At 42.8% G+C, this 27,392-nt stretch overlaps 1 protein-coding gene across 2 annotated transcripts; it reads right to left on the bottom strand.

The window, feature by feature from the left end:
* Positions 1–1,011: 1,011 nt before the first annotated feature.
* On the bottom strand, positions 1,012–27,288 carry LOC146197744 (uncharacterized). 2 transcript variants are annotated; one of them, XM_084599651.1, is made up of 6 exons: positions 26,884–27,148; positions 19,774–19,961; positions 16,625–16,809; positions 9,426–9,511; positions 6,236–6,359; positions 1,012–1,724 (listed from the first exon to the last, which is right to left on the bottom strand). In XM_084599651.1, the coding sequence occupies exons 1-6, from the start codon at positions 27,003–27,005 to the stop codon at positions 1,620–1,622; spliced, it is 810 nt and encodes a 269-aa protein (XP_084455777.1). In that variant the 5' UTR covers positions 27,006–27,148; the 3' UTR covers positions 1,012–1,619. The 2 variants fall into 2 exon arrangements, with proteins under 2 accessions (XP_084455777.1, XP_084455778.1); XM_084599652.1 differs by lacking the exon at positions 9,426–9,511 and having other exon boundaries at positions 26,884–27,288.
* Between the last annotated feature and the right edge of the window lie 104 nt (positions 27,289–27,392).

Here is a 27,392-nt window from a genome sequence, read left to right as displayed (position 1 = left end):
AATATCTCAGTCATCTACGATTCGCTGATGACATTGCCTTGTTAAGTAACTCAGGGGACCAACTGCAGCTAATGATAAATGATCTAGACAGGAGAAACAGAAAAGTAGGCCTAAAGATTAATATGCACAAGACTAAGGTAATGCTGAACAGTCTAGAAAAAGAACAGCAGTTTAAAATAGGTAGCGAAGCATTAGAAGTGGTAGACGAATATGTCTACTTAAGACAGGTAGTGACCGCAGATCAGGACCACGAAAGGGAAATAACTAAGAGAATACCATTGCGATGGGGCACATTTGGAAGGTACTGAAACGTTATGACAAGTAACTTACCGGTATCCCTCAAGAGGAAAGTGTATAACAGTTGCATCCTACCAGTACTAACATAACGAAAAGGGTTCTACTTTAGTTGAGGACAACGCAGAGGGCCATGGAACGAAAAATGGTAGGGGTAACATTAAGAGATAGAAAGCATTCAGAGTGGGTCAGAGAAATAACTCAAATTACTGACAATCTAGTGGAAATCAAGAAGAAGAAAGGGGCATGAGCAGGACATACAGTGCGAAGAGAGGATAACCGATAGTCGCTTAGGGTAACAAACTGAATTCTAAGGGAAGGAAAGCATAGCAGGGGGCGGCAGAAAGTTAGGTGGGCGGATGAGGTTAAGTTTGCAGGGGTCAAGTGGATGCAGCTAGCACAGGACCGGGGCAATTAGAGCAATATGGAAGAGGCCTTCGTGCTGCAGTGGGTATAGTCCAGATGATGATGATGATGATGACATTGTCATTTTGAACTGTAACTTGAATGATGAGCAAGTTGATTATTATTGGAAGGTGATTATTGTCATGCAAGGTGCTAAGAAAAGCTCGATCCAAACAGGCAGATGCTACGCGTTATGTGAAGCAGGGCTTCTTATGTATACAGGTAACAAAACTTTTTTTTTTACTTTTGCCATATCACCTTTTAGAGAACAATGTACAGCTTGACAAAACCTAAAGTTGTCTGGACAGATGCTCAAAAATATTTTTTTTATTAAAGGTACTTGATTATGGGAGGCGATCTCTCGAGAGATGCAAGAAAATAACATTTCTGCAACATTGCACCAAAACAATCATACAAAATTGCCCACATGCAAACACATGCAAGGAAAAAAAAATATTGCACAGCTACTGCGGCCACCTCAACAGAGTCAAGGGAACGTAAATCTATACTGCAAAATATGTGCAAAACACTTACAGCAGAGCAAGTTGGTTTGCAGCATGCATACATTAGATGCATTTCACATAAAAAAAAGTTATTTTAGACGACTACGTATAAGACACGCGGTAATCAATATTTAGTTTTCACTGAAATTCCCAAAACAGTTTGCACTTGCATTCATCAGGCCCGCACACTGGATTCTAAGAATAGTGCGAAAGTAGCGAGGCAAGTGCGCAGGCCCAAACACATAAAAACAGTTGAGTATGCAGAAGACCCCCAAGATGTGTTGACTGGCAATCTCGCAAAAGATTTGTGACATGGGGAACGTAAGTCACGGCTCCTCATCAGCAGCTTCTCACAAACGAATTCGCAATTATAAAACTTCTAGCCCTCTTCTATAAGCATGGATGGTATCATCATCTTCAGATATTGTCATAACTTCTGCCTCCACCACCTCCTCCCATCATTCCTCCGCTGATCGGGCCGCCTTGGCAGGTGATGTACTTGACGAAGAAAACACAGCCATCCTGCATATGTAGACAAAACAATACCATCAACTACGCTGCTGAGCTGCCAAGAAAAAAAAAAGTTGAAAATAACAAAAAGGCTAGAACATCAGGAAAGTGTAGAAGGTGCACACTTGTGCAACACTGACACATGATACAGAAAACTGTGAAAAAGGCCCCTTAGTGTTTTTCACTTCTCAATAGTGTGCAGTTGTATCAAGCCTTAAGCAAGATGGAATTACATTGTTTACTTCAAGACTCAAGATTCTGCATAATCACATTATAAAGAAGCCATACGTAGCTGCCAACATAGCCAGCACTGATGGCATGCAAGGAATGCTCTCCCAGGGTTTTGAATGCATGTGGCAGTCAACATACTCAGAAGAAAGCCTTTCAACAAGGTCCCTGAATAATGCACTACTAGTATTCCAATTGGAAGCTTGCCATACTGTACAGTAAGGAACTCAAGTGAGTACACATGTTGCTCCCAACAAAGAGGCATCATGCTCCTTGATGGGATGAAAACTTTCCCATTTGTGACAGCAGCTGGCTTCCAGAATTGTGCTAGTAACTAGTATCTGTCATTCAGTCCTCTGTAAGTTGTGTTTTAAGGACTGGCAGTCAATAATTTGTGTAATTCTCTTGCTTACATATGGTAAACTACTAATACTGTGTCCCAGTAGCAAAATGCTAACAATGTTATACAAATATTATATAAATCAGGGAAACTTTAGGCTAAAAAGTTTAACAGCTATCACAAATTACTGCAATGGCAGGAACCAAATTCTGAAAGTATCAAATGCAAGTAGAACATTGAATGAAAAACTGCACAATGAGGATGCAGAGTTTCATACAACTTGAGTGCAAATACTTATCCCACAAATGATCAGAAGCAAGGTCAAAGAATTAGAATATACTTCATAGCAAATAACTGCTCGAGCACCTAAGAAAGTGTTATCTTTCCACTGCAGAATCAGATCAGCTCAGAGGAGAGAGGTGTGGGCTCATGATCATGCTACTGCTATATGTAGGTTTAATCTGCAAGCTTAGTCACTAGGCAGAAAGAACAAAGTGCGAAATCAACTTCGGCAGGAGTGAACTCCAGGAAAGTGCTGTCACAGAACACTAATGAGCATCCACTGAGAGACAGCCGCCACCCCCTCAACTTCAACCTTAGCTCGATAAGAAGTTTTCGCTTAACGTTTGCACATCCAGTCTATCTCAGGTGAAGTGGAAAGGCTGGTAAGCATTATGCCTCATATGTTATCTAATTGATTCTGCTTGAATTACTAACTGATTATAATTGAAGACAAATAACGATCTCGGTCACCCGTATTCTATGCAACCTTTCATCATTGTCTCTTCTGACAAGAACAACTCAATTTAGCTCCAACATGTTGGGATACTTTCTTGATGCTTGGCTAAAAGTTTTGTTCAGCCAATGGCGACACATCTATTGTAAAAGTTTTTCAACCTGCGAAAAACTGCTGCTCACAGACTACGGCAAATGCCATGCATATTGTTAGAGAGCACTGAACAATGTTTTAGGCAAGTCTCCTTGTCGAAACGTTGGCTCGGCTTGCAAACTAAGCCTCCCCCCCTCAAACTTTGTTCAGTGCTCTTTTATACTGTGCAGCCACCTTGTTTCTCTCTTTCTACCTAAATCATAAACATTTGACCCAAGTGTTGCTAAGTGACTGAAAAGCTTAAGCTGGAATTTGCCAGTCGGGAGCAAGCTCCGCACTCGAGTAGCAGAGCATGATAGTCAAAAGGATGCAGTTTCCAGCTGCGCAGTTAACTATTCGCAGGGCAAACTGAGCTTGTTCCTTAACAAGTCTACTACAGTAGAGCTCAGGCAGTTGTGAAGCATGTTGTACGAGGCTAAAAAATGAGCACTGCCATGCAATCTTCTATTTTTCTGCACTAAACTCCCAGACACACAAAAGAAAACAATACAGAGGTACAAGCTGCCATTCTTACTTTTATTAAGAAAAACTGCAACAAGCTCACAGTTTAAATCGATGCAAGAGAAAAAAAAAACTAAGTGCACTCACTGAGTGTAGTTTGTACTTTTAACTAGGACATGCAAATGAATGTTTCTTGCAAATAACACACTCAAGTGGCCTACTGCAAGTGACCTCTGGTACTTACTATACAGGAGGGCTTAGCCTCGTTGACCAAAAAATGCTTGTTTCATGTTATAACAGAAGGAGGCAACACCAATGTATACACCTAGAGCCATAAAACTTGATATAAAAAAGTGAGAACAAGCTCTCTAGAGGCTTCTATGCTTCAACCGAAAATATGCAGTAAAAACACCAGTTTAAAGCAAGGTAGTAACCTTGAACCACAGGAATACTATATCAGTTCCCTGCCTCCCTTAGCTGCTTAACAATTGCTTTAAAGCTTGAACCAAATCAAGTATTAAGGAAATACATATATTGGAGGAAGCTCTTAACAATGTAAACCCAAGACACAGCTACCAAGTGCTATGCAACAAGAAACACCAAAGTTGGCTCCAGAGCAAGACACAGAAGTAAAATAAAACCAGGCAGCAAGGCTCAGAGGAGAGACTTCAAAACACCAAGAGGAGTTGCCTCGTGTTTGAAACAGTATACCAAACGCTTCCTACAAATACACAAAGAAGGCCAGTGAAAAAACTTGCCCAGAGAAATTGTTTCTTTCACATTAAACGACACACATCAAAATTAATTGCAGGTATGAAGAACACTTCCAATCTACTTGGTGAAATGCATTAACTTAATGAAGAAGTAATGTTATAAATTTTCTCTTTAACATTAATTATTAGGCACACTGCCCTAGGATGTACTACAACAATGAAAGCCATAGTATAAGCAACGTGAACAGCATGAACTGAACTGCCATGTATTCTGCTCGCCACATATCCTGCAGGCCACGACTATGTGTAGCAGCAGAAGGACATGCATAACAACGTATTCAACAAATGACTAGACAGTTGCAGATGAAAGCTTTCCTCCTAACCATATATACCAGTACAAACAAATGAGCCCCTAAGCAACCACAAAGAAGGGAGTAAAAACCAAGCCATATACAGGCAGCCCTTCAAGAGGCTTATGCCATTTTGCAAACAAACTGCAAGCAGTATGGACAAGAAGAGGGACAGGCACACCATGAGGAACACACACATACAGCCAGCCAGTGGAAGTAGACAAACCCACAGCAAACAACAAACCACTGATGGATGGCCTAACGAAAGTTAATGGGCAGCAGAAAACGATCAGAATTCCTTTTTGTTCACCTAGAGAATTTGTATACTCCTAATTCTACTTTCACTCAAAACTGGTGAACAGAAAAAGAAAGCACTTTGGTGCACTCCCTCTCACTGCTGGGCACACGTGGCACCGTTATGAAAAACCAGAGCACTATTATTATTAAATACCAGGGAATTCTGAAAGCGACAAAATGTAATAGGTAGACAAGAAATAAGGCTTCCTGATTGAATCAAGTTTGGCCAAGAGCAGAGGGCATTCAAGGAATTCTAGACAACAACTCAAGCTATGCACAGCGAAGTATGAAAGACAAGTGCTAGAAAAACCAGAGCAGGAATTGAAAAACCACAGCCTCTGGACATAGAAAGTTTAGGAAGACAGGAACACTGAATGAAGTAGAATTTTGACATAGATTAAAGAATGTGGTATTACAAACATAAAAAATGATAAGGCAGTAGGAAATGTATAAAAAAAATGTAGTACATTACAAAACACCCATCAGCATGCCAAGAGCATAAACAAAAATATATGATCATGAAGGGTCAACTCTCGTGAAATAAATCATGCAGACGTTCAGACTAGAACCAGTAAACATAAGCAATAAAAAAGAACCAAAATTATAGCTGAATGGTCACAGGGCTGCTGTACTGATGTTATGAGCCTTTTTGAAGAAGTGTTTTAAGCAAGTCCAGTGCACCACTAACAGCACAAAAGCATGGTGGTAAAGGCATCAATTGAAGAAGGTGCCAAACAGAAAACGGCTATGTGAGTGCAGAAAAGAAAGATGATCATAAAACTGATGATCTCAAGCGAAAGAAAAGGAATGAAATTTGAGACGAACAACAAGCTAAAAGAGAACATAGCCAAGTAAGTTCCACTTGCACATAAGGAAGGACCACAGCAACTGCAACTTCATCATGACTGAACGAGTTTTCATCGTGTAGCAATGTGATTCAGGCCTAACATCACAACATCCAAATCAATTGTAATCCCCTAAGCTGAGTGTTGGTGCAGCACATATCACAATGCGAGGCTGATGGAAGAAACAAAAATCATTAGAATGAATAGAAGAGTCAGCTGGAATTCTGAGAAGAACCAAAATGAAAAAAAAGCATCTGCAAACAAGCTAGACAGCCAAATGACAACTAGGAAATAGGAAAGCCCCTTGACTTGTGTCTCAAATGTTTGGCACTGAATGTGTAACTATACGACAGCTGCATCCTTGACAGACTGGGGCAGGCACACTGTCCAGACAGATTCCTCGACCAGAGAGAAACAGACCACGCAAAGGGCGGGCAGCTCGCTCCAGAACTGGTAGTGGGGCACCATCTCCCAGCCACGTGCTCCGTTGTTGTGGTTGATCAGGATACCACCCACCAGGTACACCAGGAGCCCCACAAAGAACCTGCACCACAGTACGGTTCAGTTACACAATGGCATCACATGCGCTGCCTTTGTCAAGAGTTTAAAGCCTCGGGGACCGGCATCTAAGCTCTGCAGTGGAGCACCTTTAGCATTCATGAAGGTCCTTCCCATTGGAGAGGGTAGGACAAAGAATATTCTTTGCTCCAGGAGATTTGCAACACTGGAAAGGCATTGCGAGAAACATCGTGTGGCTCAGAAGTCTTGGTTCTTTAATCTTTTGACAAAGACCAGCACATTATTATTTACATTTAATCAGCAATTCCATAAAAAACGATGAAAAGAAGTCCAAACAAAGGATTTTCTATTGCAGAATCAAAATAGCTTCGTTTCCCCCTCGAGCTCTTGCGACACAGTGATTCAAATTACTCAGGAAACGGATGCTATTAAATGCTAGTAAATGTGGCACTGTGAAAACTTGAATAAATTAATGTGCCCAACTTAAATGGTCTGAGTAAATGTCAACTTTCTAGGTGCTTTCTCCACTTCTCCAGGAAACTAAAAAAAAAAGAGGCCACCAAGTGGTCAGCTCAATGCAGTTCATCTTAAAAGGAAGCCCCAAAAGCCACTAATTTTGCCCACAAGCTGCGTAATACTATACAGGTGACAATATGAATTACCGGTAGCACCAGTGTGGGAGCTATAGTTGCAGCAAAACAGTGACATCAAACACAATGTGGTTATGTTACGAAAGCAACACTACGACAGCCAAAGCGGGTGGCCGCAGCTACGCCGTGAGGAGGCGTAGCTACGAGAAGAAGAAGAGGAAGGAGGAGGAGGAGGAGAAGAAGAAGAAGAAACCGCTGGTGATAACAACAACTCGGTAGTTGCCACCCTGGTAGATACAAACAAAAATAGCAAGTTGCCCACACCAAAAGCTTTCGCTCCACAACCGGTTCAGCAGCATTGAACCACATTTTCTTTTCATAGCACCAGGAAACAATAAATTACTCCCTGCAAACAGTCAGACTGACGTCTTAGCAACACAGCAGGCTGACAATTTTCTCGCGTACTCAGTAGAAGCTTTTTTTTTTTTTTTTCAGCCAGGCATGTAAAATGGGCTATGTAAAATGGGCTCTAACCAACAAAAGCACTAAACTGAATATTAAGGGTTGAGAGCTGCAGTGCAAGGGGAGAATATGGCATTTTGCACTCCTGCATAGGTATCATTGCATCGAATAAAATTCCCCATCTGATCAAAGAAAGAGAAGCCAGAAATGCGAGGGCAGTATCCTTTTTGGAAAAAATTATTCCAGAGGTTTCTGAGAAATGGTGAAGAGTCAACACTATGAAGACTGTTTAACTCAGAATGGGGATGACCAAAGCAATAATTAAATTTGGCAATCAGTAGAGGAAAAAAGACGTACAAGATGCTTCCGCAGAACGTATTGAAGCAATCACTTGGGCCCAGGGAGAAAATTCTCTCATTTGAAAACTGTCACCGAAGATACTTTCGTGGCACTTAACAATGGCAGCTTTTTTTTTTTTTGTCGATATTTATTGCCTCAGGGCATCAGTAGGGTATGAGATGAAGGATGAATAAATGATTAAATGAATGGGAAAAGGTTGGCTGATTTTATGAAGTCCAGAAGTGAGCGATGATGAGGTCCCTGCGTCCAAGTGACGTATGAGGCAGGATTGGTTGCTGAAAGGCCAGCTATGCTCAGGTGCCGGATTCATGTTGGCTTCAGTGCTGGGCAGTCCCACAGCAAGTGATGAATGTCGGCCTCGACATCTTCGTTTTTACAGATCGGGCATCCTGGGCGAGGATATAAGTGTTGGAAGTATGACCACGTCCTAGTGACAGCTGGTGTAAGGGCAACACCGAACCGGATCCTCCTAAGCGCAACCTCCTCTGCACGGGTGAGACCGCGGGGAAGGGATATCGCACACGGAGGGATAAGTGCACGTGTGCGGCGCCGGAGGTGCTCCTTTCTTGACAAAAGGAGGGTAGCGTTGTCGACTTTGAGAAGCCATGAGATTGATGCGTCTTTTTTCACGAGGCGGGTTACAAAATCAGCTTGACTTTGGGAAGGCAGCAGATCCCGTGGGACCCACTCAATGCGTATTGATTGTGGGATGCGTGCCGCAAGCTGGTGGATGTCCTGGCAAATTTTAGGGCAGCGGCTGACACGTTGGAGCAGATGTACTGCTTGAAGTGCATCAGTGCAATGGCAGTTTGTGTGCTTATATGTTCATCAAAGTGGACACAGGCCAATCGGCTGATATTTCCACAAGAATGAAAATTATGAATCTCCTCTACAATCGTAGTTCTCTCCTTCAGCTCAAGTATGCAGAAGTTCCCGATTTTGTTTATGTTTACTTTCATTTTACACGGCTGCATGACTGGGATAAACATTTACTACCCATATTTTCCACTACTCGCTCACCACAAAAAAAATAAGATCAAAATGAAACACAAATTATAATGCTTCACATATTTTTTTTTTTGTACTCTTTGGCATGCTTTTCAAGTGTTCACCTTTCCTACATTTGCGAAGGCATCACGCCTTTCATTGTTTTTGTATGGAGCACAACATAATACTACACAGTTCAAGAGTAGCAAAAACTAATGCAATGGTAATAAAATTGATCTTTACAGCAACAAGCTCACATACTTCCATCACACGGCAAGCACCGATGTGATGCCACGGTACTGAGCCCAAACTAAGCGCAACAGGCAGCTAACTAGTCTATGCGAAACCAGCCTTTTGCACACCCTAAAACACAGGCTCATGCCAGCATTATTTAAATTAATGCAAACTGAAACGGAAAAAATGCTTGGAAGAGCACTGCAAGTAAAATTTTGCCACTGAAGAAGGAATGCCATGCTACATTACTGAGTTTAAAAATGAATATGACCTCAAAGGAGACACTGAAAACACCACAAGAACTACTGCTGCTTTCTTTCATAGTATGTTCTTAAACAATGCCATTAGGATTTTTAAACATTGCCATAATGGCATTCTTAATCATGCCATTATGTGGCAAGCTAAGTACGCCAAGTCTTCGGTAAAGCAACATGCAATGACTATTAAATTTCACTCACAGGATAAGCAGAACAGAACCAGCACTGAGCCCACCAGGAGGCGGTGTTGGGAGGCAGGCACCATCAAAAGGCACAATAATGTTGCGCTACAAAAGAGGGAGAAAAATTTCAACAGACACACTTAGAACTGCCTAGGTGTGTATAATGGAGAAATCTGGCTTGCGCGATGTGCTGCCACGATGGCCACTCACCTTCCCCCACCCCCACGCTTCCTCCTGTGCTGCGTGCTACCACATGAGAAGTAGAGTGATGCCTTCTGTACTCTTTCTGGTTCTCTGATGGTGTTCTTTCCACTACTCCTCTAACGGCACTCATCGCGCTAGGACACATGGTGTGTTCAGGTGATTAAGGCATACAATTAGTGTTTCAATCCCTATTGCAAACTAGCCTCCAAACTAACAGATGCATGCTAAATTAGAAGTGAAACGGTACTAATGCTGCGCAAAAAAGGATTGCATCACATTTTTGCCACAAAAGAGAATTCTGGCACCACATGAAGGGTCCTTAGTGATGCCCTAAGTTTGTTGACAATGCCAACAACAGCATACAGATTTTTTTTCTGTAATGGCCTTACTGAGTAAGGCTTTCACTGGGTCCACAAATCCACACCTAAAAACGAACATTGCCTTGAATGCCCATGTAACAGACAGCGATATGGCCTGCCAAGAATAAGTGACTGTCCAGAACACCTGCTCATTCTGGTGATCAAAGCTTCAGAGGTGTGTGTGCACGCCAGAATAAAAGAAATTTGAGATAAAAAATGGAACACCATAAAAAAAATTGTCCATTCACACATCCATATCATGCATGGCTTAGGAAGGTTGCAAGGAGCTACAAGACTCATGCAGGGCTGTCAGCTGAAATTAGATTGAATCGTGCAAAAGGGTAAATAAAGCAGCGAGCACAGGAGAGGAGACGCAAAGTGAAGCACATGTGTCAAAATTTCTTGAGCAACTAAAATCCCATTCAGATATCATTTTCAGGCCGCAGTGTGTATGAAGGCAATTGTGGAACTTGCAGTAGATGACAAACACAACCAGTGCTGTTGTATGTCCCTGTAGTCTTCCCTGTTGTTTGCCAGCACTACAAGTTCCATAAAAGCATATAAAGGACACAGCAGGCAATCTGGACACTGAGGGAACATAAACATTTAACAGGGTAGAAATTTGCGCTGGTTAGTGCATGATCTGTGGCTAACAACAGCGCTAACACGAGACAAAACAGAGAGAAGGGACCACGACGCTCGTCATGTCCCCTCTCTCTGCTTAGAAACAGTCATTCTGGCATACTCTTAATCTGATGGACAAGGAGCATACTCAAGGTATGCCGCATAAAACTGGGCACATATGATGCACGTGTACCATCCAATGAACTTGGACAAGAAAAGTAAGCTCCCCAAAAGGCATATTCATTGGGCAGTTGGCAGTGAAAGAAAAAAAGTGTAGAACAGGGAAAAAATTATCGAGGACACTTTAAAGACGTGATGCGACAGCATTAGTGGCTCCCATCTGCAGTAGCTCCCTCTGCGGATCCTCATTTGCATACATGCTGCTCTCTTAACCAATAAACCAGGGGTTCTCAAACCGGTTTGCCTCAGGAAATCCCACCAATAGCGTTTCCAAGTGAGCCGATTTTCCGCTAGCAGGTTTTTACCCTGCTTAGCGGGCAAAGATGTTCTATTACAGGAGGCGTGATTTTTAGCCATTTCTAGATCCCGCGTGTGTTTCTATCCGCACTTATCACGGTTGTACAAGATTCTAAACAACAAACAAATTCTAAACAAGATTTTCTAAACAAGATTTGTTTAGAAAAGCACAAGTTCTTCGCAACTATATTCCTTTCTGCAAGAGAATGTTGCGGTGAGCACTTGATGTCATTGAAATATAGGGTGGCGAATATTCAAAAATGCCCAGTAGCCTCCAATTTATTTCTGCGGTATCTTTTAATGCAATTGTCTAGTGTCCTGATGCCATGCATGCGGCCTGGCAGGCTTGGACCTATCAAGTGAATACAGGAGTTTGGAAACAGTGGCTGCAGGACCCCAAGTTTCAAGAAAAAATTGTTGGTATTTAACTGCAGCAAAAGAAGCTCTTGTGTTCCTTAATTGGCTATTGTCCTCAACTGCTTGGCACTGTATGTTCAGGAAGGCATTCTTATCTCTCCTTGCTATTTTCTGAAAATTCGCATTGAGAACCTTGTATTTTTCTCTTTCCCCCATAACATTTGCCATCCGTCTTTCCTCAGCTATTTGCAAAGCCTCTTCAGATAACCAGTTTGCTTTCTAGCATTTCTTTTGCTTTGGAACTACCTTAGTAGCAACTTCTTGTATTATATCACAAACATCAGTCCACATCTCTTCGGGCTCTCTGTCTTCTAGATCTAATTCTTGAAATCGATTCTTCACTTCCACAGCATATTCTAATGGAATTTGATCCAGATCATACCTGAAAGGCCTTCTAGTTTTCTGCGTTTTCCTCAATCGAAGCTTAATTTTGGCAACAAGAAGCTCATGATCGGTGCCACAATCGGCCCCATGCCTTGCTTTTACTGCTTGTATAGCGCTTCTCCATCTCTGCCGGCAAAGAATATAATAGATCTGATTCCTGTACAGACCGTCCGGTGAAGTCCATGTGTACAGGCGCCTCATGTGCTGTTGAAAATGAGTATTCGCTATGGTCAGGTTGTTTTCTTGACAAAACTCTACTAGCCTCTGCCCAGCTTCATTTGGCTCGCCAAGTCCGAACTTGCCTATAATTCCGGATATTTCTTCACTCCCGACCTTAGCATTCCAGTCTTCTATGAGAAAAACGGCGTCTGATGATGGGTTGCGGTCTAAAAGGCATTGTAGGTCCGCATAAAATCTCTCAACGTCAGCTTCTTCAGCAGTAGTGGTCGGTGCATAGACTTGGATAACTGTTATGTTGAAAGGGTGACCTTGGATCCGAAGTGAAATCATTCGGTCGTAATTTTAAAGTACCACTGACTAAAGCAGTCAATTAAAGCAGTCAATTAGGGTGACGCCAAGGGTGTGGCGTCACGCAACCGGAAGTAGAGCCAAAAAAGGGCATAGGAAGGGATTGGCGCCCAATTTGAAAGTACCAATGACTAAAATGAATAAACAAGAAGTGAATTAACGTGACGTAGATGATGTGATGGCACGCTACCGGAAGTAGGGCCGGAAAAGGGCATAGGAAGGAATTGACACGCAATTTGCAAAATTGTGTCCCCAGCGGTTGTGAGTAATTGGGAAGTCGTAGAGGTTAATGAGTGGTGTCAGTCGATAGAGGGTGATGTAATGTGTGCAAAAAAATAATTAGGCGAATAGGTTAGTTAGGTAGCTAGAGGCAAAAAATGAAAAAGTAAAGGCGAAAATGGTCTCATTAGCGAGTGGCTTGGCGCCACATTTGAATGTATCAAATACTAAAATAGTTAATTAAATCAGTCAATTAGGGTGGCGCCAAAGATGTGACATCACGCAACCTGAAGTCAAGCCAAAAAAGGGGCATAGGAAGGAATTGGCGCACAATTTGAAAGTACCAAAGACTAAAATGTGACGTAGAGGATGTGACGTCACGCAACTGCAAGTAGAGCCGAAAAAGGGCATCGAAGGGATTGGAGCTCAATTTAAAAGTACCAAAGACTAAAATGAATAAACAAGAAGAGAATTAATGTGACATAGACGATGTGAAGTCACGCAACCAGAAGTAGAGCGGAAAAAGGGCATAGAAAGGAATTGGCGCGCAATTTGAAAGTACCAAAGACTAAAATGGGTAAACAAGAAGTGAATTAAGCAACTAGAAGCAACCAGAAGCAACCAACAGCAGCATCCGTGCTTTCGCATTACTCCAATGCAGATTCTGCAGTGCTCTTTAATTTTTTGTATATCAGGATCACATAACGATTGATAGCAAACAGACGCGAACGCATAATTTTTCGCAAGTGCAAAGATCAAGTGCAGTGCCTAGTACTAAAAGCCGCTGCCAGATGTTGCCATTCATACCATCATCATCCAACGTTTGCAAACGAAGATAAAAGAGAGTTAATACGAGTCTCAAGATCAGCTGATCAAGGAACTTTAACGGGGACACTGTCATATTATAGTGAACTAGATTTAGTCGTATGTCCGCATCGCCCACACTGGTGCGGCTAGCTACCTTGGGTGCGGCAATCTTCGCTCGGGTTTCCCATATGCGTACCATGTTTACTTGCATAACAGCCCACCTCCCACTTTTGCCACTGCGAACTAGAAAAAAAAAATCTTAAATGCGTCGTTAGCGCGTCCCTCCATTTTGCGCTGTCGCAGTCCTTGGCAGTGCGTCAAGGTGCTGCGCAGTGAGAACATCACGGTGTGTCTCTTGATGTTAGCCCTAGTGGTGAGATGAACGGATGGGGCAGGCAGAATGCCTGCGGTGGCTTGCTCAGCTCGGCCCGTTGTGCAAAGTCTGGTTTTCAAGTATGTTTGCTTTATTATGCAGCGATTGGGGTGGGCGCCGTCCACTACCACATAATCATTAGAACGTGTGATAGCAGCAAGCGCCTTTTGAAGCAAACATTGCTAAGATTTTTTTATAATTGATGGCTGGGATGGACAACTTTTTGGTAAAAAAAGAAAAAATCTCAACTTATTCTACACACTGAACCCTCCCCTCAAAATCATGTCAATTGTTCTTGAAAAAAAGTGGGTTTATTATGCGAGTAAATACGGTATTTCCAGTTATGCTTTGTCGTTCTGACTGGCCAGTTACGTCATGGCATGACGCGTCCTAAAACTTCCGCACCACGGGTTTTGTATGCACACTGCGGTTGGCGCGGCGGTACGCCCATGTCATCATTATTTTGTTTCGCTTGCAGATCACAGACTGCCGGCAAAATCGGCATGCAAGAGAACAGATGTAAAATGTCGCGTGTCAGGGCTGAAGTTTTAGTTCTCATCTGATAATCAAGGTGGCTGCTGGTACAGTCACCTTCACACTTGTGTAGAGCGTGCGGGAGACGTTCCTGTAAGCAAGGCTAGATATCGCCGAAGGTGGTAGGTTCGTGCGGCAACACTCGAATGAAGGTAATGCCACAGATAGCTGCAACCAAGATAGACACTAGCACCTAGCACAGAAGTCTGGAGCTGGAGTCTATTTTCAGCTTTTGTAGCCCGGTATGTCTTGCTCGAGCGCTCTAAACAAGGGTGACGTCAACTGTACATGCATGCGATGCACAAGGACTTCGTTAAATCGAAAGTACGGCATAAATTTACTTCGCTAAATCACGAAAAAAATTCCTAGTTTTCAATGGGGCAGAGGTTGGGAAATAAAAAAAATTTGTTACATCAAGAATTTCGTTACATTGAGGTTCGTTACATCAAGGTTTGGCTGTATTTGTAGTCTTAAGTTTCAAGTAAAAGTTTTACTATATTTAAAACATTTATTATATTGTTTACAGATTAAATGACAAATTAAAATGCGTAAAAATCAGTTTTTGATGCAAATATGTAATGTTTCGTGCATTTTGGAGCTTTCTGCTGCAGGTTTTCAATTTTTGAATTGGAAACACTGGCGACCAATATATGCCATACTCCGTGGATACTCCACAGAGTAATGTAAGCTACAACATTATATGAAAGACCGCCAAACATAGATGTAAAGCCTCACTTGACCCAAGCTATACGAACGTGCCTGCATGGCCTTGCAGTAGCGTGCCGGACTCGGGACTGAAAGGTATTTGAAGGATTATTCTTATCCCACCGTGCCACCTAAGTGAGCTACCCAAGTTAGGTGCTCCTTCCAACTTCGTTAAATCATATGGTCTCATGATGTCACACAACATGCCGATGAATCAGTACCCACCCATGTTCCCTGCTAACTACCATTTCCTGCAGAATGAGCCCTGAACACTACCATGTTAAAACAAATAACTGACTGGCACTCCCTCCTATGATTGGTGATCACAGCTGCCAGAATGAAAAAGTGTATCTCTCACTGAACACATGTCCATGTCATCAGAATCTTATGCCAAGAAAGATGAAGCTTCAAATGCCACACTAACTAGATTGCTAGATTGGCCCTGCGCTCTGTCATTTAGGTTTGTCACAGAGGTATTAATGCAGGAATGCATTTAATGGCTACGATTGTCCCAACACCTCCAATTGTCCCTCATGGTTCCATCCACAAAGGCAAAATGACATCCAGAGGTGCTGTAATAAGAGACATCAAAATGACGTCAGATGAATAGATATTAATTGTGAAGTCTTCTGAATTTACTATATCCAATAACGGCCTAGCGAAGGCACAAATTATTACTTTGTTGGGACAGCTTCTAACATGTGCGCCTTGATGCCATTTTCGGCCTCTTACTGAACAAGTGGCCGTATACTCAGCTCCTGCTTTGCCAACCATTTTCTCCTTTTGGATATCTCCTCGTCAACCACCCCCCACTTTGACCTCACATAATGGCATCATCAACAGCGGGATTTTCCACGAATGCTACTGCTGATAGCCGATAACGCAATTACCTTCGCAAGCACAGGCAAGAACACTAGCCACAGAAGAGTGCAGACAGTGTGATCACCTAAGGAAGCATCAGGCACAATCTTTGAGGACAGAGGAGGTGCAAGGGCAAGAATGCCTTCAAAATGAACTTCAAAAAGGAACATGAACAAGAATGCCTTTGAAAGCAACGAGCGAGAGCGTCTATCTTGGATGTCGATAGTCAGTGAGAATGAGAATGCCTTCGCAAGGAGCGGGTGAGAGCCCTCAACAGGCAGCTAAGCGAGTGTGCACACAAGTACTGCGCAGGCACCGGATGCTCTCTTTATCATCTGTGATGACTTTAATTAGCGTCGAAACTAAAAAATCACAATGGTTGCCAGTGTTCATGCGCAAACTACTTCGGGTTACAATTGTTAATAACCCACTTCAAGCAATTACCATAAGTTCATCTTGCATTGATTACATCTTTGCACGACATGTTGATGTAACCAAAATAAATTATTTGCGTTACTTCAGTTACCACAAACACTTTACTCGCTGTCTTGCACAAGAGCACACATGTGATTAAAACTGCTTCCTCAAAATCTGTACTTTGTTTATGGAAACGGAACATGGATCAACATGCATGCATTCCTGCAGTGGAATAATCTACGTGTAACATGGATTAATCGCAAATGTTTTTCAACTACTATTTTTTTTTTTTCACAATGCTGTACCTACCCCACAATCTGTTGGAGCAGCAATGGGCGTACTATACTGTAGCCTCGTAAGTTCAGCACCCGGGCCCACAACAATACTTTTAGTTTTGTCGCACTCAAACGTCACATTTATTGTAATGGCACTATCCTTGCACTTCGTATCGTTGCTTCCGAGTTGTTGAAAGCGGACCACGAATCTGGTAGGACCTGGAACAGATACATGCATAGACAAAAGAAAGAGTTATGAAGCCAAGAAGGTGATTTGAGGGCTGTAACTATGCAGCAGAAACTAATGGTCGCCTAGTTAATGTTCTAACAATGCAACAGGAAGTGCCTGCATGCTCTTCCTTTCGGACTGACTTGTGCATGGATAGAAGATGATGAGCTTGAAAACATCCAAAGCACAGTGCAAGAGACATAGTCATGGTATGTTAGGCTGTGGTGATAGCATAGCAACCTAATGCTGTGGCCAATGAAGCTGGTCTGTTTACGCCACCATAGGTTCAAAGCAAGAAAACACTACCACATTTAGCAAAAAAAAAAAGGTACACATTGAAGAGAGCAGGGATGGCTGTAAAGCACTCACCAGGAATTCACTCCAGAGCATCAGAGCAAAGAAAGAGAAGGAAAATGAGAGAAGCAGCTTTATTTTGTATAACAGTTATACGAGCGGTGACACTTTGAGGCTCTACCTCTAAGTATAAAAATATTTATAACTGATTTCCACATTTGCTCGGCTAGCAAAAACAGCAAGGAAAAAATTGTGCAATCAATCAAGTTGGAACCACGGTACACACAACAGGCCATTAATATGATGTAAGTCAGCTCCTTCATTGCAGCTGCCACTCCAGAAGGCAACATAGCACTCAGAAATTAAGGAACAGAACAATGACCAAAACATGTAGTGGCATTATGGTGAAAATTAAAATTCTTGCCTCATATAATATAGATAGAGCACTACGATATCCAAGAAACAAGGATTCATAATTTTATTCTAGCATTTAAAATTGCATGAAAACAAATGAAGCAATTTCTTGCAACAAACGCTGCAATTAAAACTGCAATAACCCACGTAACCGCATTTAGGAACAATGTCATTGGTTTTTATAAGTGTGCAGTGTTCTCTCTGCCTTGACAAGTGCTCACCTTGTTTTTTTATATTTTGCACTCTCTCCCATTCGCAGGTCAGCAAAATCCACCCTCCTTTTGCATCGCCTATGATAAGCTTTAGGCGTTTGTACTAAATGGTGCCACAGTATTTTGAATTCCTTGGATGTAATGATGACCATGAACCACTAAAACTTCCACTGATGCGGCATGCATTCCTGTGCTTAACAGCCTTGAGTGTAAAAATTAAAATGCATGCTACCATGTACTAAATGTATCTAATTATTCTGTCTGCTGGGTAAAATTTATATTAGTTTCTGAGCATCACTTTTGTCAACATGCAATCGTCATAGCTCTAGGCTACTTATGTTTTCCAGCATTGGACTACATAAAAAAAAAAAACATGCACTGATCAAAAAATTTCCCGTAAAACTTTTCCATTGCGCCGAACAAAAATGGACACTTAAAGTGCAGTGTTCTGCCCATCTAAAGATAGTCCCAGCATTGTATTCATAAACAATCAATTTCATCCACAAGTTTGCATGGCAGTGAAAAATGTGACACACGATTGCTACCACATGCAAACAACTTATTTCTATAACTGTGCTTTATCATGTCGCAAGCAGAGCCTTTTCGAACAAAAAGCTCCAAGTTTGCATTCTCTTCACAAAAACCACAACAAAATGCCTCTAAGTACCGTATTTTCCTGTATATAAGATGCACTTTTTTGACAAAATTTTCCGTAGTGTGTCTTATGCAATGTGTGCCTTATGTGCGTTCTTTTTTTCGTTCGGCGCAATGTTCATAGGCGAATTTTATTGTGAAATGGTAGCGACATCTGCGATTACAATATTTACAGTCGTTAGAGTGTTCTAGAATTGTACAGCTGTCTCACTGGCAGAATGCCAAAGGGTGGCGACGCCCATGCTCCTCGCCTTTTCCCCACTGCCAAGAAAAGCCAAATCGAGCCGACTCTCTTTCAGTCAAGATTTACAACATTGTTTGGTGGCTATTGAATGTGTTTTATCCTTCCTGCAGGTGCTTTGCCACGTGAGTCAGAGCGACCATGCACAGCGACTATCAGCGCAGTAACTATGAGCGCAAAGACGACGTCTGAGCGCTGTCGCGAGAAATCAGCAACCGTATACCAAGATGAAGCCTTTCAAAGCTTTGAGTAATAATAAAGTGCTCCTGCTCTCACTGAGCGAGAGTTTCTTCGCGCATAAATGTTACCTCTTTTCTTTTTTTCTATCATTTTCATGCGCACGTAACAAATTTCCTTTCAGGCACATAGCAAGCGATGGTCAAGCAAGCATATCTAGTCTAGTCCTATTGCCTTAACCTGAATAAATTGAGGTGAGTCTTATACAAGGGTGCGTTTTATATACCAATTTTTTTGTTTAAGACCTCTAAATATGAGCAGTGCATCTTATACAAATGTGCATACTATAAACTGGCAAATCCGGTATGTAAAACAGGCCATAGTTTTCTTAATAATAATTGTTGGTTCACAGGAAGGGAAAGGCGCAATATCTGTCACACTTGCTCTGTGGACATCTGAACTGCGCCATAAGGGAAGGGAGGAAGGTGGGAGTGAACGTGGAAAGAGAGGAAGGAGAGCAGGAGTGGAGGGCTATGGAATAATTTCGACCTGGGGATCTTTAACGTGCACTGACATCGCACAGCACACTGACACCACTTCGTTTCGCCTCCATCGAAACGCAGCTGCCGTGGTCGGGATCGAACCCGGGAACTCCGACACAGTAGTCTAGCGTCTTACCACTGCACCACCACTGCGGGGCCCATAGTTTCCTTTATCACTAGACGCTGTAAGGTAGCATCTTTAATTTGTAAAAGAATAGCTGCCAAATTGTATAAAAAAAATGCAGCAGACTGGCCCACTTTTTAATACCTCTCTCAGAAACTATGAGAATACCTCTCTCAGAAACTGTGAGATGTAGGCTTAATGATGGTAACAAAGCATGGCCATTTCCAGCTCCACTTCACAGGTGCAATTGAAGTGATTTGATAGCATATAAACAACTTTAGTGCATATGTTTTTACCATCTGCAATGAGAACTGGGGAGCTCCCCACGGTCACTGGGTTCAAGCCACTGGAATTGACTTCGCAGGCATGTCCGACACCGCAAGGGTTAACAGAGTTGTTGTTGCAGAACTGCAGGTACCAGGCGCAGCTTTTGTTGTTTGTCCGGCTCAGGCAATTACCTTCTATTTTCGCCCTCCAAACAGTTCTGGGTCAAATATTGAGAAAAATAGAAAAATAAAGCAGGCATCAGTATGAACGACCTTGCTCATGGTAACAAACTTTTGAAGTGGCATTATTCTTACCAGCAAGCAATGTGTCATAGAAATGGCGTAAAGCAATAAAAAGCTATAGTCTAACATTCGATAAAACACCCTTTGGTCAGGGTGAAGCATTATTATCAATGAAGATTGGGTCTCTGACCAAGTCAAAAAAATGAAAATGACATTTCAGGTCCCATACGGGGCCCTGGTTCATAATAGGTTTATCACGGAAGAAGGGAAAGCTTATATATGCTTCAGTGTGCTCCGTAATCGTTTTCCTTAGATATTATGAAGTGTGCCCTGATTCTTGTTCAGCGTGTTGGCCGTCATCTGGATGATTAGAGATTCTAAATGTAGTCTTGCTGATGTGTTTCTTTCGGTTGCCAAGATTGCCGCTTCATCTCAGCCTATCTCGTGGCCGGTGGGCAGCACATGCTCTGCAATTGCATTTTTATTGCGAAAGCAATACTACGTAAGGTCTAACCGCTCGTAGCTGAGTGCCATGTACGTGTACGTGTCCATGTCCGTGGTCCCTCATAAAAAAAATTAGCCTGCCATGACGTTTGAATTCACGTTACCCCTATGCCACGGGTAGGAGCTGCCAACTCGGGTCGCTCCTTTCATACGGGAGGGTGACATCAGAATCAGCCTGCCAGAACTATTTGCATTCTCGCTACCCCTACGACACGCAGGCACCTAGGGGAATAATGTAGCAGGCAAAAGAAGCTTCCACCGTTGCTTTCATAATTAAACTAAGGTTAGCCAGAGCAAAACCACAACTAATTTTTTGCTGTGCACTTCGTTCTCCCATCGACCTGGTGCTCCTTTATGTGTCACTGATAGTTTCCAGTTTCCCCAATGTAGACGCAGGAGCAGTCGCTGCGTGGTATGTGGTAAATAACCCCAGGAAACTTGGCACGTGGTAGCGAGTCCTTCACATTAACAACTTGAGAACTTGGCACACAGTAGCGGGTCCTACACATTAACAACTTCGGCTCGCAGCTTGCTTGTTGGCACATAGGCAGTGTGCACTCTGTGCTTTCTGAAGATTTGAGAGAGGGTCTCGCTGATCTGAGGCATGTAGGGAATCAGAGCGCATTTCATCTTTGTGCTCCTCGCGTCAGGATGACTTTTTTCGTCACTTTGGTGACAAATTCTCGGGGGAACCGTTTCGATCAAGATCGTTCTGTCTCAGCTTCATTTCATTGCCAAGGCTGGCTGGGTCGGAGCAGATGTTTTTTGCACGGTTGACTAGCGATTCAACCACTGAACGCTTGTGAGCCGTAGGTTGAGCAGATTTGAAATTCAAGTATCTTCCCGCATGCGTTCCTTTTCGGAACAAACTGAAGGCCAAATGATGCTCATTACGTTTGATGAGTGCGTCCAGGAACAGGATGCTACCATTCGCTTCATCCAGAGTGAAGTTTATGGACGGCACTACGGCATTCAGATGTTCAAGAAAGCTTTGAAGATGCTGCTTGTTTAAAATGCAAAAGCAATCAACGTACCTCAGGAACACCTTTAAATGTGGTGTAAACTAGTCCAGGTCTTTCTGTTCAATAGATTCAATGTCAACCAGGGCCCCATATGGGACCCGAAACATCATTTTCATTTTTTGACTTGGTCAGTGACTCAATCTTCATTGATAATAATGCTTCGCCCTGACCAGACGGTGTTCCGTTCGAACGTTAAACTATGCAAATATTTGCCATCATTCTGGTTAACAAGCTGCCACAAGAATAAGGCACTTCATAAGTCTTTCAACATGCCTAGCAGCCTTCAGTACCTACTTGCACTTCAGCCTGTAGTGACCCCAAGATCACTAAAGCTTCGTCGACCTGTGAACACTGCCTTTGGACGCCAGATTGTGATGACAGCAGAGTGACAGCTCGTATAAGCCCGCATCGATGATTGTAAGTGCCCCTACAACAAGACGCTTTCTTTGCGAAGTGGCAGCTGGAGTTCAGCATGCCACAAATCTGCCCCGAGATACAACTCGCGGCCAATCGAGAAATGAGGCGGACAATGGAAAGGCACGAGGTTTCTCAGAAAAGGAAGCTATGCATTTTGCAGGATAAAAAAGGGAACAAGCCTCAAGGACCAACCCTCAAGGTTAAAAACCTGTAATCTTACATCACGACTGCTACTGAAGAAATGGTGCTGAGCCGAAGCTTGAATTTCAATTAGGAGAAGCCGCCTGACACACAGAAGATGATTTGTGCTGGGGAAAAAGTCGTTAGTTTTCTTGATCAAGATATACAAGATGATGTCAGAGCAAATATGGTCGGGGTTCTTAAAGGAATATGAAAACACCTTTCTGAGCACATTCTTTCCGAAGATGAATAGAAAGCTCTCGCGTCGTTGCAGAAGAATGAGGATATTGCCATTTTCCCTACAGACAAAGGAAAAGCAACTGTTGTCCTTGACCGGTCTGCTGACCAGTAAAAAATGACCAAGATGCTGGTGGACACGGCAACCTACTGTAAGCTCGTTACGGACCCTACACCGAAAATAGTCTAGGCTGCAAGAAATCCTCTCCGACATATTCAGGGGTCTTCCACCTCCCCAAAGAAACTGAACTACAGGCTTCTTTATCGACTCCCACAATTTACGGCTTGCCGAAAATTCACAAGAGTAGAACTCCACTAAGGCCAATTGTGCACTTGACCAGATCGCCCCTTTTTCGTCTGTCCGGCTACCTGCACAAAGTTTTGGCTCCGTTGGTGGGATAAACACTGACGCACATCAAGAATTCGTCCTTTATTGAAAAAGTCAAGGAGATCATCCTCTAAGAAAATGACGTATATTCGTGTCTTTTGATGTACTATCAGTCAACTGTTGAAGAAACATCTGTACTGACCCGGCCAGCCTTGGCAATGAAATGAAGTTGATACAGAACAATCATGATCGAAATATTTCTCCCAGAAATTTTATCAGCAAAGTGGCGAAAATAGTTAACCTGACGCGAGGAACACAACAGCTATCGGCAAAAAAGGTGAAGTGTGCTGCGATTTTCTAAGTGCCTCAGATCAGCGAGACTCTCTCTCGGACATTCAGGAAACGCAGAGTGCACATTTCCCACGTGACAACAAGAGTGCCAAGTTCCCTGGGGTTGTTTACCGGACACCATGCAGCGACTGCCCCTGAGTCTACATTGGGGAAATTGGAAACCATCAGCGACCCATAAAGAAGCACCAGGCCGATGTGAGAAAGAAGCGTGCAGCAAAAAATGCAATTGCGGAGCTCGTGCTGTCCACTGACTATGAGATAGGCTGCGATGAAGTGGCAATTTTGGAAACAGAAAGAAGCACATAGACAAGACTACATTTGGAATCCCTAATCATCCAGACGACAGCCAACACGCTGAACAAGAATTGGGGCACGCTTCATAATACCTACAGAAAACAATTACAGAGCATACCGAAGCATATATAAGCTTTCCCTTCTTCCATGACAGTCTTATTGTGAACCAGGGCCGCATATGGGACCCGAAACGTCATTTTCATTTTTTTTTCTTGGTCAGAGAATCAATCTACATTGTTAATAACAATAAAAAGGTATTTTAGAATCCTGGATTAGACATTTAGCCCCAGTTCAAAAACATGCTCACATGTGCGTGTAAAGTGCCTTTTAATTTGGGATACACAGCTGTACTACTTTTTGCACTGTCTGAACAGATCGAAGGCATTGCACTGTTTTCACAAGTAGGCATTGCACGGTGCAGTATGCAGGGCTTAACACTCCAAAGTGACACAAAGGACACAAGGCATGCTGTAGTGAAGGAGCCCACATAAAATTTTACCCCTTAAGGTCCTTCAGCATGCACTCCCATAGCACATCATCGTCATCATCATCCGGACTATAGCCTCTGCAGGGCAAATGCCTCTCTCATATTCCTCCAATTAACCTCTCCCTGTACTAGCTGCGTCCACTTCACCCCTGCGAACTTCTTAACCTCATCCGCCCACCTAATTTTTTGCCACCCCTTGCTACGCTTTGCTTCCCTTAGAATCAAATTTGTTACCCTAGGCGACAATCACTTATCCTCTCTTTGCAGTATGTGCCTTGCCCATGCCCATTTCTTGTTCTTGATTTCCACTAGAATGTCATTAGCTCTAGTTATTTCTCTGGCCCACTCTGCATGCTTTCTATCTCTTAACCTTACACCTACCATTCTACCATTCTACCATTCTGGGGTCGCAATTCCATTACACTTATAAATAAATTAGAAGATATTCAAAATAGGGCCACACATTTCGTGACGAATTCCTACATGAATAATACATGCCTTACCGCACTGAAGAAAGCTCTTTAATGGCACCTTCTCGAAACACGACGTTCCGTATCTGGGCTTACACTGTTGAAGCGAATAGCGTGGGAAAGGTTTCAGTTGATCGCAATGTTTATCTAAAACCGCCTACGTTTATCTCCGCCAAGAAAGACCACAGTTGCAAAATTCGTGAAACAGCCTGCCGCACAACTGTATACCAATAGTCTTTTTTCTCACAAACAATAAAAGAATGGAACAATCAGAATGTGTAGTCTCGGCGGCTGACGACACTTTTCCAGTTCTACTGTTGCAGCACCTACTTGCCTCAGTGTAAAGATTCGATTCCTGCTTTTCTACTTTTAATATGCTGCTGGCTAGTTTGAGTTCAGTCTGCTATGCCTGCTTACCGTCTTTTCAGTTGACTGCTTCCTTCATACCTTGATGACTTGCCGTTCTGGCTGATCACTTTGACTATTATGCTTCGTTTTACATATCACTTTTGTATTCCTGCTTTTCTGATTTTATTTCTCTACCTTAGTATGTTGCTGGCACGTTGTCAGTGTTGGGTCCGTTTACTTGTTTACCTTATCCTCACTCTATTGTTTCACTTCTACGTTGAAGGCTTACCACTTTTTATGATTGTCCTGATGACTGTGCTTTGTTTTTACATTTCACTTTCTGTGATATACCCCCCCCAGCTGTAATGCGCTCGAGTGCAATGTAGGTAGATGAATAAATAAATAGTTCCATAGCCCTCTGCATTGTCCTCAACTTAAGAACCCTTTTCGTTAGCCTACACGTTTCAACTCCATAGGTGAGTAGAGGTAAGACACAACTGCTGTATACTCACATAGTACACTGGCATCTAATTCACTTCGCCTTCACCCACACAGTTTCTTACTATTACCTAGAGGGAAAGCTGGCGGCGCTGCACTTTAGCCACCATGGATGCTCAAAGCATCATGGACCACTAAGATGCCTAGAGAGGGACAAGCTGAACTTTTTCAGGCACACGGAGTGGCATTACTGCAATGACTGATTCCAAAAATACTGTCTTTGCTTCCGCATTTGTGTGCTGACGGTAAGCGCAAACCTGCGGTTGATTTCTCGACTCTTTATTGATTCATTTCAATCTAGATCGGAAAACTTTGCATGAGTGATCACTGATGATGTATGAAGCAAAATATATTTTGCAAGCACAAGACAGTTACATTACCTGCAAATTTAGAAGCAAAGTGGTGACTGCATATTGCATGAGAAAACAACTTTACGAATTCAATGACGGGAAATACCAGTATGCTGCAGTCGTCAACACGAACTCCTTTGTCAATTACTGGTGGCACGGTAGGTCTCAGCTTCTTATTTGATTGTTTTCATTGCAAAGGCGCAAAAATAGTGCGCAAACATCATAGTGGCAAAATTCAACAGCAGACAACACCAATAACAACACTGCTTACTGAAATACCAATTAAAAACTTTTCAAGTGTATAGGCGATCATTTTTCTTAAAGAAATATTTGTGCTGAAAAATGTGCCTTTTGAGAATGAAAATTGGTTTTGACGGTGGCCAATAAGGAGAAGGCCACCTATAATTTTTAGCTAATTTTACAGTTAAGTTACTTTCTGCTTGTTTTCTGCAGTTTAATGCTAGCATATTGATATATTAGGTCATTTGTGGCAGAAAACAGTACTTCTTTTTGCATTATTTTTTGGTCAAAGGTTGTAGTTCTGCAGTCGGTAGCACACTGGCCCATGATGGTTAGAACGCTCATGGTGGCTGAATCGGTCTTTAGGAACTCCCACTGACAGTGACGCCAGCATTCCCTTTAGGTAATACCGCAGAAACTATGCCCTCACAGAAACGCTGCCGCCACGGCCGGCATTTAACCCGCGTTTGCGGGCTCGGCAGCCGAGCTGCCCAAACGCTCTAACCACCGGGCCAGCTATAGACGACGCGAGACTATCATTTAGCCAGCGCAACATCTGGATCAATTTGCGCTTATTTTCGCGGAAACGGTCCGTTTACGAGAACAGATAAGGATTAGCGCATGTTTTCCGAAAGGTACTTTCATCCCCTTCGACCGTCGACCGAGAACTAGCAACAGGTAGCGAGTGATCTGCGTTCGTGCTGTTGCTGGCGGCTGGACGCAAAGAGCTTAAATATTAATCTGCGCGTTCTCCTGACTCTTCACAGGCGTTCGAAACAATCATGTGATTACGACACAACGCTAGGTTATCCATTGCTGCCTGATGATACGTGTTCAGCGACTTCCCGCCTAAATTTTAGGGTCCCCAAAAATTATGCACCACTAGTAAAACAGTTCCGAACTAGAGGAAGCTAAATGAAGCTAAATTAGTAAAAATTGCACGCAGATTGATAAGAAATTGACACCATTTATAGTTTGCAAACAAACCCGCCCCCATCTCCCTCTACGCAACTTATGAGGCGTTAAAGTCTCGCACGCTTCCACAGCAAAGAAAGAAATGAGGGGGCACATGCCTTATCAGGTTCTTTTAGCTAAATGCGAAAAACGAGCTACGTCGTCAGCTTTGTTACGAGATACAAGAGAAGCACATGACTCACATGCTCGTACTCACTTGAAGAGGACTTTGTAGTTGTATTCCCCATCAATCTCGCAATCTTTAGCCGAAGCGTACAACGCCAGGCCCAAAACGAAGGCGAGTGTAATGCTGTGCACGAGTGACATTAGGGTCACCATCTCCGAAAATCACACCGCGTCGAAAAGTTTCTGATAAAAGGTCGATTCCTCAATTGCAGTGTCTAGCTGATTTGAACCGAAAATACAGGAGCCATACGAAAGCGGATTGCCTCGACTTGGATGCACATCGACTTGGCCCCAAAACAGCCAAAACAGCTTCTTTCTTTTTTCAGCTTTAAGACCTGTGGATAAGTAGAAGGTCATAAACATGATGATGTACCATTGCTTTGCTTAAAAATGTATAAGCATATTTGTCCGATGGCGTAAATTGACAAAACCGTGCACTGACATCGTACAGCACACGGACGCTCGGACGCTACTCCGTTTCGTCTCCATCGAAACGCAGCCGCCAAGACCGAAACCCGGGGCCCGATCCTCGACTTCTAG

The sequence above is a fragment of the Amblyomma maculatum genome, chromosome 3 (genome assembly GCF_055883805.1).
Source record: "Amblyomma maculatum isolate TAMU_Amacu chromosome 3, ASM5588380v1, whole genome shotgun sequence".
Lineage (NCBI taxonomy): Eukaryota > Metazoa > Arthropoda > Arachnida > Ixodida > Ixodidae > Amblyomma > Amblyomma maculatum.
The sequence above is the reverse complement of the archived record's forward strand: the minus strand, read 5'-3'. Positions and strand labels throughout refer to the sequence as shown.